The sequence below is a fragment of the Naegleria fowleri genome (genome assembly GCF_008403515.1).
Source record: "Naegleria fowleri strain ATCC 30894 chromosome Unknown tig19, whole genome shotgun sequence".
Classification (NCBI taxonomy): Eukaryota; Heterolobosea; class Eutetramitea; order Acrasida; family Naegleriidae; genus Naegleria; species Naegleria fowleri.
The window spans coordinates 339523-354408 of NW_025407951.1; the positions used below are offsets into that span (position 1 = coordinate 339523).

The 14886-nt window shown below is 37.6% G+C and overlaps 3 protein-coding genes across 3 annotated transcripts; all 3 read left to right on the plus strand.

The window, feature by feature from the left end:
- Positions 1 to 26: 26 nt before the first annotated feature.
- FDP41_013521 (uncharacterized protein) lies at positions 27 to 3346 on the plus strand (the record flags this gene model as incomplete). The annotated part of the gene is made up of 3 exons (XM_044704161.1): positions 27 to 664; positions 717 to 1370; positions 1537 to 3346. The coding sequence occupies 3 exons, from the start codon at positions 27 to 29 to the stop codon at positions 3344 to 3346; spliced, it is 3102 nt and encodes a 1033-aa protein (XP_044565020.1).
- A 311-nt stretch (positions 3347 to 3657) lies between these two features.
- Positions 3658 to 7330, plus strand: FDP41_013522 (uncharacterized protein; the record flags this gene model as incomplete). The annotated part of the gene is made up of 3 exons (XM_044704162.1): positions 3658 to 4022; positions 4146 to 4334; positions 4633 to 7330. The coding sequence occupies 3 exons, from the start codon at positions 3658 to 3660 to the stop codon at positions 7328 to 7330; spliced, it is 3252 nt and encodes a 1083-aa protein (XP_044565021.1).
- Positions 7331 to 7831: 501 nt separating this feature from the next.
- FDP41_013523 (uncharacterized protein) lies at positions 7832 to 14866 on the plus strand (the record flags this gene model as incomplete). Its single annotated transcript, XM_044704163.1, has 3 exons — positions 7832 to 9572; positions 9707 to 10078; positions 10179 to 14866. 3 exons carry the CDS (start codon positions 7832 to 7834, stop codon positions 14864 to 14866), a joined length of 6801 nt encoding a protein of 2266 aa, XP_044565022.1.
- Positions 14867 to 14886: the final 20 nt, after the last annotated feature.

A 14886-nucleotide genomic window follows, 5' to 3' on the forward strand; every position in this document is an offset into this window, starting at 1 on the left:
CGATCCTATTAATATTAAAAAAATACATGATGATCGGCAAGATTTTTGGTAGCAAGAAATCATCTCAAGCAGTGGATGATGAATTGTCTCAGCTCGAGGAATCCACACCACCACCATCATCATCATCGAGCAACAACAAGAACAACAACTCCACCACTCCTGGATTGACAAACAATCATCAAACAACTTTGAGTGATGATCGAGAAAGCTCATCAGTTGTGGATCTAGATCCAGGAAGCAAATCATCCATCATCGCCTCTTCGAACCCAGTCGTTGAACTACCTGAGAGTCTCCATCACCTTCCAATCGATCAATTCATTTCCGTTCATTTGGAAAAGTTCAGTGATAAAGCATCTACATTACTCCCATTGGTTAAACATGATGTGAAAATTCATGTTACTTATCCTCTGGTTCAAGTCGTTTCTACAATGACCTTTAGAAATTCCAACCACAAGACAACAGAAGGTGAATTACTTTTACCAATGCCTGAAGGTGCTACTTTGATCGGATATGCCATGGAAGTGCAAGGAACACTCATTCATGCAGTTCCAGTTGAAAAAGAAAAAGCGAAACAAGTATTTGAGGAAGAAGTGAGATCAGGTGGTAAAGTTTCAATGATTGAAAAGGTCGAACAATCCAATTGTTTTAAAACAAGAGTATATCCGTAAGTTTGATGGATAAATGATCTAATTCACACTTTTTGTGAAAAACTTTAGATTGCCTTACAATACAGACAAAACCATTCAAGTGACCTATCAAATGATGCTTCAAGAAAGAGCTCATTCGCATGATGAAAAAGTTTCAGAGAAAGGACTTTTCAAGGGCAGTGCGTGGGTTCCACTTTGTTATTTTGATTTTGCTTCATTGAGACCAGAAAGCAAAATTGAATTCACTCTCAATGAAACATCCTTGCAAGGTTATGATACTGAAGTATCTATGGAAACTTGTACTTCAGAGAGAGATCATTGCACTGAATTATTATGGTCCAGTAAGAAGGAAACAAATAAGAGAGCTGGATCTTTCACATTGTTCAAGAAAGATTTAAAAGAAAATATGCTTGGATTCAACTTGACTGTCACCAAACAATCAGAAAGTATTAATGACATTTTACTTGCTGTTGAGAATGGATACTTTATGACTTCAATTCCAGTTCCAAACTTGACCACAGAATTGAGAAAGAAAGCTCGAGTGGGTGACAAGATTCAAGTATTGTGGGATTGTTCCATGAGCCAAGCACTTCATCATGCAAAGAATGTGAAAATTCTTGAAGCTATTGTAGAGAATGTTGAAATACAATCAGTGGTATTGTCTCTCTTTAGCAATTCCATTGTAGATACCATCGAGTTCAAATCTGCAAAGGAGCTTGTACAGTATGTCAAGTCATCAGACAGCTGTCCAATTATTTATGATGGAGGATCCAACATGCTCTTACTGGACAAGAAACTCATTAGCAGCAAGGTAGACTATTGCATTGCCTTTACAAATGGTGTTCACACCATTGGCAATGAAATTACTCCATCTTGTAACTTTGAAAAGCCAATCTATTTCATTAACACTGCCTCTGTTGTCAATGTCCTCATTGTTGAAACATATTGCTACCAAGAGTGGAGGTATTTACTTGAACGCCAATGAAATTTCACTTCAAGAATTACTAAATGCAGTTGGAAAACCAGTGTTATCTTTTGCAGTGGCTGACTATGAAGAGAACGAGTTGGAAGAAGTTTATCCTAATGAACCAGTCAGTCTCAAAGAAGGAGAGTTATTCAAATTATTCGGCAAATTCAACACGAAATGCAACAAACAATCAGTGAAAATGGCAGTTTCATTCCGATACGGTCGCTCTGTATTCAAAGTTCAAGAATTAGAATTACCAGTCGATGTAAAAAGCCAACAAGAAGCAGCAATTGTTCCATTGTTATGGGCTCAACAAAAGATGGACTCACTCTCAGCCTTTCCTCATCTATTTAATGATGAAATCCGTAAGATTGGACAAGATTTTAGAATTGTGACTGATAATACGTCACTTCTTGTATTGGAGACTCTCGATCAATATCTCAAACACAACATTACTCCACCAGAGACTCTCACTGATGTGTACAAACAATTCCAAGAATTGAAAAAAAAGCAACAAGCTGATGAAAAGAAGAGAGAACAAGATAAACTCGAGAGTGTCATTTCCAAATGGAAACAACGCGTTGCATGGCACAAGACTGATTTCAACGTCTCCAAAGAGCGTGAATTATCATCAACGAAGAAATCTTTATCACATGCCATGGAGGAATGTTGTCGTCCAAGCTGTGTCGCTAGCAGATCTTGTCTTCGCAGAGAATGTGAAGAACGATGCTGTTGTCGCATGTCTGAGATGAATTGTATCGAGAATTCACTCTTGGAATGCGATGAGAAAAGAGACAATGACACCACTTCAGAAGGTTCATCTTCTGTTTCTGGATCGATCAAAATTAAGCCATGGACACCTGACTCTGCATACTGCGCTGCTATTGCTGATGCCAAAGATCCTTACAAGGAATATTTGAAACAAAGAGAAAGTCTCAAAGATTCTCCTGCCTTCTATCTCGATGTAGCAGATTTATTCTTATCCAAGTTAAAGAATAAGGAATTGGGTGTAAGAATTTTATCGAACATTGCTGAATTGGAATTAGAAAATACTCAATTGTATCGTATTGTTGGATATCGTTTGGATCAAGCGGATGAATTGGAATTGGCTGAATGGGTCTTTGAGAAAGTGAAAAAGTTATCACCTGGTGAACCACAATCCTATCGAGATCTCGCCCTAGTGAAGGAAAGAATGAGTAAATATCAACAAGCGATGGAACTCTTCAATAAGGTGATTACAGGAAAATGGGACTCGAGGTTTGATGAAATTGAATTAACTGTTGCAACTGAAATGAACCACTTGTTGTTAAATGATAAGAATTTACCAATCATTGACAAGAGATTAATTCATCATTTCGATTTAGATATTCGAATTTCAATGGCTTGGGATACAGATCAGGTGGACATTGATTTACATGTTCATGAACCATCTCCTCATGGAGAACATGCTTATTATGCTCACAATAGGACTCGAATGGGTGGTTATGTTTCGAGAGACTTTCGTCAAGGTTATGGACCAGAAGAATACATGTTGAAAAAAGCTCAAAAAGGAATTTACAAAGCCACCACCAATTACTTTGCAAATCATACACAAAATTTAACAGGTGGAACGACTGTGTTGTGTACTTTCTTTACCAATTACATGAGAAAGGATGAAAAGAGAATGCAATCCACCATTCGTCTCTCTACCAACAAACAAGACATTGTCGTGTGTGAAATTGAAATTGCATAATCGTTTAATAAATTCGACATTCTTGGACAAAGTGAGTCGTGTTATGGCTGAAACAAGACCTTTTGTTGGATTGAACCACCATCTGCTCTGATGAAGAGTAAAAGCTTTGCTCTTCAACCTTCCAGAGAACATCATGATGATGGGTTCAATGCCATCGAGAACATTGGATCCAATGTTTGTAAAAAAAAGATCTCCTGATTTGTGTGGTGGTGTCTCTTGTTGGCGTGTTCTGACTATTGTCATCTTCACCACTATCATTTCCATCCAAATATTGTATATTATTAATAGAATTTTTAAAAAAAGATTGAATCATGGCACGAAGTAAAAAGAACATTGGAACAAGTACCTACGACAGCGATGAATACTCCACCACCAAGAGTCGTGTCTATTCTAAGAGAGTATTCAGAAAGAGTGTTCGGGATGTTGTCTCGCAAACAGGAAAGAATGTTGTGGACGCAGCCGATCATGTACCACATCGAGCCAAACGAAGATGGAACAAGGGAATATTCACTTCCGATGGAGAAATGGTCTCCAAAATGGATGTGAAGAGTAAGCAACACGAGTTGGATGAATTTATGAGAGCCAAAGAGGAATCTAAAAACAATCTTAAAGCAGCTCATCAAAAAGAGAAATTTGAGGCTTGGTGTGAGTCTAAACCTGCTCATGTTGTGAAAAAGTAAGTGAAAGAGTACTTGAAGCAACATCACTTGGAAATATAACCCTTTGAATTTGGTTCACTTTCATGACCCTTAATATTACAACGAAATGTGATCTTCATTGGAATTGATCACATGTTTAGAACACTTAAAAAACTAGAACGAGAAGGAAAAGAAACAATTTTTGATGAAGAAAGCACTGACAGCGAAATTGAAAAGAAACTTACACAATGGGAAAGTCATAACTATATTCAAAGCCTAGGAGAAACAAAAAGATATTTACAGACTGAAAGCTTGGCATGTTTTTCAGAATACAGACATTGGAAGTTCAAGTAGGAGTTGTACACCTTCCTGTTGCCAGTTTTCAACAATAAAGAACATCCATGTGATGACGAATCATCATGCCCAATCTTAATCATTTCTATATACTTGTTTGTATACCTAGTTGAATCGTTGGAGTAGATTCTAATGAATAGTAAGGAAGAACGCAAACGAATGCAAATAACCTTTTTAAGCGATCGTTTCATTTAGATAATTTGTTGAAGACTAAAAACCCTTCTGTCGCACCTTTCGTCTTTAAATACCTTTTAAGAATCATTAACATGTTTGTACCTCACTCATCAACGATAGGATAACACATTGCGGTTACTATCCACCTTCCCTTAATGGATCAGTCTGTTTATTTACAATGAGCGTTTGTATCAAAAATAGCTTTGGAACAAAGATCCTCCTTATTGTCTTGGAAGTGGATGCAAGCGTCAATTCCCGTTTTGATTTTACAAGCCAGGCTAGGTGTTATAAAGAAGTATCCATTCGTGCACAAGAATTGATCATTAACAACGTTCGAAATCTGCTCTTTGGAGTCGCACTTTTAAAAAAACGTTTTGCATGCTCAATGGATCATCACGACTCGTCGTCGACGAATGCTCATCCCAGCAATGCAATGGCCACAAATAGTAAAAACATCAACAACAACCACACACAACCTTCGTCATCATCATCATCATTCACAGACACAACTTCATACATCAGATATGTAAGGAATAGTGCAGAGACTCAACGAAGATCCTCCATGACTGAATGCCAAAAATTTGAGAAGGATTTTTCTGAATTTTCTAATCTTCCAAATACCAGAAAATGGAAGGAAATATTGAATGTGCAACTCATTCTTGTAAAATATGGTGTTCTGTTAGATTATGTTCTTGTGGGTTCTCATTCCTTGTTGAACCATGGAATTGTCAACACTTTGTTGCTGTTGTTAACCATGTTTACTGGATACTCGTTTAGTGTTGACATATTCAAAGGAGTTGTCAATAGATTCTCCTACCTCAATGCACTTTCTCTCAGTGTAAAAAGATTTCTCGTTCGTCTACTCTGTTCCTCAGACGAGTTGACCACTTCCAATTTACAACATGTCAAGGTGGTTTTATGTCTGACTCTTTTCACAGTACGATTTTACTTTTTTAAAACACCCATGACATTATTACTTCCTTTGAAGCTCATGATTATTGGAAGCACATCGAGAATGAATGACTCTTTGTGGAGGATCATTGTTCCTTCCTATTTCGTGACTCACTATCTAGCATGCATTTTGTATCGAATTTTGGTTTCAATGTGGTCACTCTTGTTCTCTTCAAGAATATGGTCCATCGTGGAAGGATCAACATACATGTACAATGAGTGTATGCCTCTGATTACGGAATGTTTCCCATGCATTCTCTCCATCATGATCTTTTCTCTCTACATTGTTTCATTCACGGAATGTCTCAACAGAAAAGTGGAGCAACTAAGCACAACAAGTGAACAATTGTCGAATGCCTTGCACACACGAGAAAAGTTCATTTCAAACATTTCTCATGAGTTTCGTACCGTATGTCTCTCGAGTCTTGGAAGCATTGAGTTGATTAAGGACACTCACTTGGATAACGAGCAAAAAGAGTTGATCGAAAATGTCGAGTGTTCGAATGGCATGATTTTGAGTGTGATTGAGGATATATTGCATTTTGCAAGGACAGAGAACATGACTCAACAACCTTCAAATCGTCGTCAGTCCCAATCGGATACAACTTTCGATTTAGCTTCCTGTTTACGATCCATTCATTCGATTATCAAAGGTTACTGTAAACCACTCAAAGTACAAGCTGAACTGGAAATGAGTGAAGACATTGAGAATTTGTGGGTTCATGGCGCTCCTTCAAGTCTTCAACAATGTTTGATCAATCTTCTAAGCAATGCTGCAAAAGCATCCAAAAAAGGACAGACCATCACTTTGAAATGTGGAATCAGCACCAAACCTTCAAGGAATGTCAACAACAATGGTTTTGTTGGCGAATCAACTCAAAAGGGACAGCCACCACTCTCCCGACAATGGTTTGAGTTTAAAGTCATTGATCATGGAAAGGGTATTGAACCACAATACCTGAATATGCTCTTTCAACCATTTGTCCAGCTGAATAGTTTCAGTAATTGCGGAATTCCAGGAACAGGACTCGGATTGAGCAATGTGAGAAGCAATATTTCCTTGATGGGAGGAAAGATCTCTGTTCAATCTCAAGTGGGAAAAGGAAGTACATTTACCTTACTAGTTCCCTTCCAAGTGGTCGTCAACGCTCACAGAGAAGGTAGCCACGGTAAGACTCATCCATTGAGCAGATTTTCTCTGAACAGTGATCAGCACAACGAATTGAACAACGACGACGTGAGAGAGAAGGAAGAAGAGGTAAGAGCCATTGCAGAGAATGAATCATCTCCAGCAGCAATAACCACCTCTGTTGATGGTGTACAACGTTGTGGTAGTAGTGGTTGTAGAGGGTCTCGCAGACTCAGCAGTAGTATTTCTCCTCAAAGTGTGGACTCCAATTTATCGAGACAAATGGAAATTCAAACGACCTATGTAGAGAAATACATGAGTGCCGTGAAGGAGAATAATCGAAGAAACAGCTCGACAGGTTACCACCCTCAAATTCTACTGGCAGAAGACAATGCAATCAATCGAATGGTCCTTATCCGCTTGTTGAAGAATGTTGGGTATGAGGCTGAGGCTGTATGCGATGGTCAGCAATTAATAGACAAATTCAATCCAAAGTATCATCGTTTGATCATTACTGATCTCAATATGCCAAATATGAATGGTCTTTTAGCAGCGAAAGAAATTCGAAGATTGTATGGTTCAAACAAACATGAAACATCTTCTCCCACTATTGTCCTTCTCACAGGAGATGGCTTTTCTGATTACTCGGAGGATATTGAGAGTGGAATTATTGATAAGGTCTTGCTGAAGCCTTGCAACAAGGAAGATTTAAAAAATGTGGTTACGGCGTGCTTGTAGTTTTGGAGGAGATGATTTTGTTATATCGAAAGAGATGGGTCATGAGGTTGATGATGCTTTGAGGTGAGTTGGAATTAATAAAATTGCCCAAGCGTGAAAGTTTCGATTTGAAGAAAAAGCAACAACTCGCTATTCTCCTTGCAAGCAGAGAATGGGATAGTCATGGTGATTACAGGGAGTTCCAAAGCTTAACGTTAGATTTTCTAACGATTATAATTAATTGTTTATCTCTTCGACGAAGTTGGAGCGAATGCGTTTCAGTTTAAAACTTGCAAATGATCTGTTTTGATTCGGCTAAAGGACTTCCTCTTTTCAGAACTGTCACTCCTATCACCACACTAAAAAAATTTGACTTTTCAACAACTCTGGCGCACTGGACTGTTTGTTTGTGATCATCACCGTCACTACTGACTTGACACACACACGAATCTGCACGCACACGCTTGCACACTCTTGCACGTCACCACCCTCAAAACCTATTGACCTTTGTCGCTTCAGAAAATGACGAATCCACAAGCATATCATCATCGGGTGTGGTTCCGTTTGATGATCTCTTTGATTTTCATCATCTATTGGACATCATCGGATTACTGTGTCAGAGGAGCAGGTGTCATAGACGTTTCCTATCAAGTTTCAAATGTAATGACCAATTTGGAGAGCACACTTTATGGTGCTGTTGTTCATCCTACCAATGGACAATACTTGATAAGTGTCGTTGGCTATGTCTATCAAATTGATCCAACCACGCTTGTGAAGAAAGTATTCACTGGTAATGGGGCTGGTGATGCTGTTGACAATGTCCCTGCATTATCGGCTAAATATTATGATCCCACACAACTCGCTGCTGGTACACGGTATGTTTATATCGCAGATTCGTATAACTATGTGGTGAGACAATACGATTTAACCACAGGTATGGTCTCGTTCGTTTATCAAGCTGCACCTGTTCCGTTTAAAAAAGGTATGAACGGTGTTGCTGCCACAAAAGATGACTCGGTGGTCTTTATTTGTGATGGAGGAAGAAGTCAGGTCATTAAATGGACCAGACAAAACAATACCAGTGTCGTGGTGGCATCAGGATTAAACTTTCCATTGGGACTCACTCTCACACCCGATGGAGATTTATTTATTGCTGACACCGAGAACCATGTCATTCGAAAATTGTATGCGAATGGCACTTTGACCATTTTTGCTGGAACACTCGGGCAACCAGGATTCAGTGGTGACGGCGGTCCAGCCACCTCCGCTCTTTTAAGGTTTCCACAAGGTGTTACTTATAACTATGCTTCGAAAGAAGTTTATATTGTAGATCGACACAATCATGCAATTAGAAAAGTAGATGCAAATGGAATAATCACCAGGGTTGCAGGTAATGGGGTTCAAGGTGCACCTGGTTATCTTGATGTCAATGGGCCATTATTTAACTATCCTACGGATATGTCTTTCCATGGTTCAAAGCCAGAATTCCTGATCACTGACACTAATAACCAAGTATTACGAAGACTTATCATCACTTGTGCTGATACCAAGTCATACGTCTTGTCTTCTGACTATTCCAAATGTTTAGCGATCTGTTATGGAAAGAATAGTGCTGACCCAACTGTTTGTAGCGGAAATGGTACATGTACGGATCCTAATCAATGTACTTGCCGTTCAGGATACTATTCTCCAGAGTGTGCCTTATATGATTGTTATGGAATTGTCTTTAACGACACACGAGTTTGTTCAGGAAGAGGTAGTTGTTACGCTCCAAATAATTGCAGTTGCAACCCCAATTACAGTGGAAATAATTGTCAAACTTATTACTGTTATGGAGTTGTGAATTCAAACACTTCAGGTGTTTGTTCTGGACATGGAACTTGCTCGTCCTACAACAATTGTACTTGTAATCCTGGTTATTATGGAAGTAACTGTGAACTATATTATTGCAACGGCATTCAATTTAACTCATCCTCTGTTTGTAATGGAAACGGAACTTGTACAGCACCAGATACATGCTCATGCAAATCAGGATATAGTGGAACGAATTGTGAAATTTACTACTGCAATAACATTCTCTCCAATAGCTCAAGTGTTTGCAATGGAAAAGGAAAATGCACTGGTCCTAATAATTGTACCTGTACAACTTCAGGTTATTTTGGACAATATTGTGATCAATTCAAATGCTATGGAATTGTGAACACAGACACTAATAATGCATGCTCAGGCAATGGTACATGTATTGCACCAAATGTTTGTTCATGTAAGTTTTCAGGTGTTGGTTTTGTATGTCAAAAGATTTTTAACAATCAATGTCATTATGGTACATGTATTGTACAATGATATTAACAATCAACGACATTATCATTTTCACATCATTTAAAATAACTATCAAAGGCAATAATGGGCCAAAATCAGGAAAATATTATGGAGATCAATGTCAATATTATAATTGCTCTGGTATCTCATACAATGACCCCAACGTTTGTTCCTCATTCGGTACATGTGTAGCACCAGATACATGCTCATGCAAATCAGGATATAGTGGAACGAATTGTGAAATTTACTACTGCAATAACATTCTATTCAATAGCTCAAGTGTTTGCAATGGAAAAGGAAAATGCACTGGTCCTAATAATTGTACCTGTACAACTTCAGGTTATTTTGGACAATATTGTGATCAATTCAAATGCTATGGAATTGTGAACACAGACACTAATAATGCATGCTCAGGCAATGGTACATGTATTGCACCAAATGTTTGTTCATGTAAGTTTTCAGGTGTTGGTTTGTGTGCCACAAGCATTTTAACAATCAATGTCATTATCATTGTACAATGATATTATGTCATATGAAATAATTCTCAAAGGTAACAATGGGCCAAAATCAGGAAAATATTATGGAGATCAATGTCAATATTATAATTGCTCTGGTATCTCATACAATGACCCCAACGTTTGTTCCTCATTCGGTACATGTGTAGCACCAGATGCTTGTGTATGCCAACCTGGAAGAAATGGAACCAATTGCAACAATCCTCTCTGCTTTGGTAAACAATCTGATGAAAAGGATGTCTGTAATGGACGAGGTAGATGTGACTCCACAGACAAATGCACATGCAACGCTGGATTTGGAGGCGAATCCTGTCAATATTCAATTTGTTTTGGATTACTATCAAACAGTTCAGAAGTTTGCAGCAAACATGGTACTTGCATAGGTCCAGACTCTTGTCAATGTTATCCTGGATATGGCACAAATACATGTAATGTGACCTCTTGTTTTGGTATTTCAAGTATTGATCTCTCTGTTTGCTCTTCACAAGGAAAATGTTATGAGTTAGACAAGTGTACTTGTTACGATGGATTTGTTGGAAATACTTGTCAATACCATGGAGTGCAATTGGATGGATCAACTTCTGTGATTTATTCAAGTAAGAAGTCTATAACATCTCTTGCTCCTAGCTTCTCTTCAAAGACTTGTTTGGAACTATTCCCAGAAGACATTTCCTTGTTGGGAGACACTAATAATGTGGAATGCAAATGGGATAGTTCAGAATTTAAAATCAATCTTGGTTATGGACATTTGATTGATAACATGAATCTTTTAAGATTAACACCCTATAACATTACTTTACGGGTAGATACTACAGCGGCTAATACAATGAAACAAAATTCACAATATGGTGTTACTCTAGATCTTGCCCTTTCTTCGTATCCTTCTGGGTTGGATATTGTGGTTAGAGCTTCATCAAATAATACTTATCAGGGATTCAGAAACATGTCACTTTCTTGGATGTGTTATTCTTCAGACTCTTCAACTCAAGTGGCCACACAATGTGTGACTGGTGTTCAGAATTACCTCTCCAATTTAGCCAACAAACCTATTATCATTATTCCAAGTAGTCTATTTTCCGAATTCTCAGGCTCTGTTTATTATAGACAACTTCCATTAGCATTACAGGGAAATAATGGACTTTCTACTGCTTTTTCTACTCGACCTTATTCTGTAGTGTATGCAAAAGTGACCTATCCTTCCTATAACATATTGAGTGACACAACGATCATTGATCAAAACAGATTTTTGGATTGTGTGGGAGAATCATGTATTCTTGAGGTTGCTCCAAATGGTGCAAGCAGCTCCATGAGTTATGCTTTTCTTGATGCATTTGCAACATTGTCATCTTCTTATGAAAAGGCTCAAATGATTCGAATTGTCAACTATCAACCATCAACTTCAAGTGTATTTGCTTCAACCTATAATGGAGAATTTCTTGTCATTGGTCTTGCTACTGTTCCAACTAGTAGCTCAATTAAGGTCTCCTATAAGGCATATGATAAGATTAATCTAGTGATGACCAATGTTGAAAAATCCTATTCTCAACAAAGTAATATTACAATTGGAGTGAACATGATCGATCCATATATCTCTAATTTCACACCAGAAACATCAACATTGAGCTATCAATGGAGTGTGAAGGATCTATCGCTGAATACTGAAATTATTTCTCAAACAAGTTCCTCATTACAAATTGCAGCTGGATCTTTGGGCCCTGGTGAATACAAGGTTGCTCTATCCATGATGATTGTTGGAGATAGCAGTAGAAATGACAATATGAATGTGACAGGTACATTTGTTGGAACACTGACTGTGTTAAATTCGACCATCACAATTCCAGATATTAACATAAATACCGTACCAGCAATCTCACCCTATGGCAGAAATTTAGTGTTAACTGCAACAATTACTTCACAAAGTGCATGCAATAACGTGGCTTGGACTTTACAAAGTGGATTATTGAGATTGACATCAAATAACCTGACCAGTAATGCATCGATCAGCACTTTTATTTCACAAAATACTTTTAATGAAGTAATCTATGGCACCAACAATGTAGTGAGCAAATTGATCATTCCTGCTTCATATTTACAAGCTGAAACAACCTATGTGTTTGGGGTGTCTGCATCCAATCAAGATGGAGCTTCCTATGCAAGAGTTTCAACTCGAATTGATGCTAAACCAAGATTCCATTGTGAAATTTATGATCCATCTTCTAAAATGATTGCCTATGAAAGCCAATTTGTCATTTATTGTACTCACACTGTAGAGAGTGTTTCGAGTTATTTGATGGAAGTTTTTTCCAATTCTAATATCAAACGAATGGTGGTTCTTTCGAACACTCCTAAACGATGGATCATTGCTCGATTACCTTACTCACCAAATGGAATTACAGTCTCTGTCACTCTTATCAATACTAATGGATCGATTGCAAAATTTCAACAATCACTTTCATTGAATTTACCTTCCACACTTGCTCAAGATTTATCCCTCACAAATACTTTGAATTATGTCCGTTATAGTTTCAATGGTTGGAGAGGAAATGAAACTCTGAGAATAGACAGTGCTGTAACAGTATCTTCTCTATTTTCATTACTTCAATACTCGATGAGTCAACGATCTCAAGGAACCATCACTAAGACAACCTCTGATGCTCTTGCTACTTTGTTGATTGACATGATTAATGTATTGAATGGTATTCCTGAACTTGGTGTTAATGTGGATGAAAAGATTCTCCAATTAGTTCTTACACCTTTAAGAAATATTTACACAATGCTTTATGCTCAATCTCCATCGACTATTGATTCACAAGTCACAAATATTTACAATTGGTTGAATTATTTCTTGAATGCTGCTGGAAAACATTCAGATCGCTTTTGTTCAAGTGCAACAAAATCATTGCTGTTGGATAATAGTCAAGTCACTGAAATTGTGGACTTGTTTGGCATTTGGAGCACAAAATCTGTAGACTTTACCAAATTGTTAATCTCAGTAGCTAATCTAGCCCGAAAAGTGAACTCAATGTCCGGAAATTCATCCACTCCCTCAATTCCACTTCAATTATCAAGTGGTTCAGCACTTTTTGAAAGTGTTTCACAATTTAATCTACTCAATGGAAAGAAAATCTCTCTATCCAATTCAGTTCTTATTCAATTTCCCACCAATTTTGATTCACAAATGATACGAAATGGATTGACATCGAGTACTACAGCCATTGATATTCTCTCTTCCGTCAGCACTCCACCCAATGAAAATTCCATCTTGAGTCCTGTGGTTTCTCTCTCTGTTTTATCCAGGAAGGATAGTAGTGTGTTGAGTGTGAAAGACCTCTCTCTCTCCTCTCCAATTACATTGTACTTTAATGGAGTGACCTTTATGCAAAATACTTCTTCAATGGGTACTTCTCTCAATTTAACATGTTTCTATTTTGATTCTGTCTCAAATCAATGGAAATACGATGGTTTATCTTCAAATTTCACAATTTTAAAGAACGAGTCTGGTCTCATTACTTACAACTTGATGTGTGCCACCACTCATTTAACTTCATTCTCTGTGATGAATATACCTCAACCAGAGCAATCTCAACGAACGAATAAGCCAACCACTTCTCCTAATAGTACAGATAATTCAGGAATCATTGCAGCCATTGTAGTTCCAATTTTATTAGTGTTGATCTTTACAGTGATTCTTGTGGTGATTGGTGTCATTGTATTTATCGTGTATCGTCGAAAGAAGGCTCAAAGTCAACTCGAAAGTGTTCCAACTTCGAGAACCATTCAAATTGAATTAGGAAATGATAGTGGACTCGATGCTTCATTCTTCCCATCCGATGAGAGTGTGAATTTCAAACCATTGAGTCAAGGAAGTTCTGCTGGATCGTCAGGAACTGGATTTGATCCCATGTCACGTTATAAAAACTTTATTAGAATTGGACAAGGTGCATTTGGTTCAGTCTTCAAAGCAGAAGACACAAGAAATAACAAGATGAAAGCTCTCAAAGTTATTAAATTCACAAATATGGAAGAATTGAATACCATGATGAAAGAAGGTACTCAATTGATGAATATTGAACATCCAAACATTCTCAAAGTGAATGATTTCTTTGTGGATAAGGGAAATATTCTCGTCATTGATATGGACTTTTATGAACATGGTGATTTAAGCAAATTGACAGCAGCTGAATTCCATTGCTCAGAGAAGATTATCAAACAAGTGATTTATCAAATGTGTGATGCACTTGATTACATTCACTGTAGAATGAAACTTATTCACCGTGATGTGAAACCAAGCAATATTTTCATTAAGGAATTAGATGAGGACAATATTCAAATTGTATTGGCAGACTTTGGTTTAGCAAAAGCTCAAAGCAACAACTCGATGAACAATTCCTATGCAGGTACTCCATTATTCATGTCACCTGAGCTTGGTTTGGGTGGTAAATATTATGCCAACACAGATATTTACAGTTTGGGAGTGGCCATCTATCAAATTATGACAAAGGATACTTTCACATCGATCAGTAATATTTATATGGCCAAGGAACCTGCTGCTGTTAAAGAATGGTTGAGAACCAAATTGCAAGAAGGTCAAGAATACTCTCCACAATTGATTGACATTACCTTATCCATGTTGGAAAAGGATAACTTGTCAAGACCTCAAGCTCAAGATATTCTCAGTAATCCATACTTTGATGATCAACGAAGAAGAAGAAAGAAGAAGTAAATGATTGAGACGAATCATTC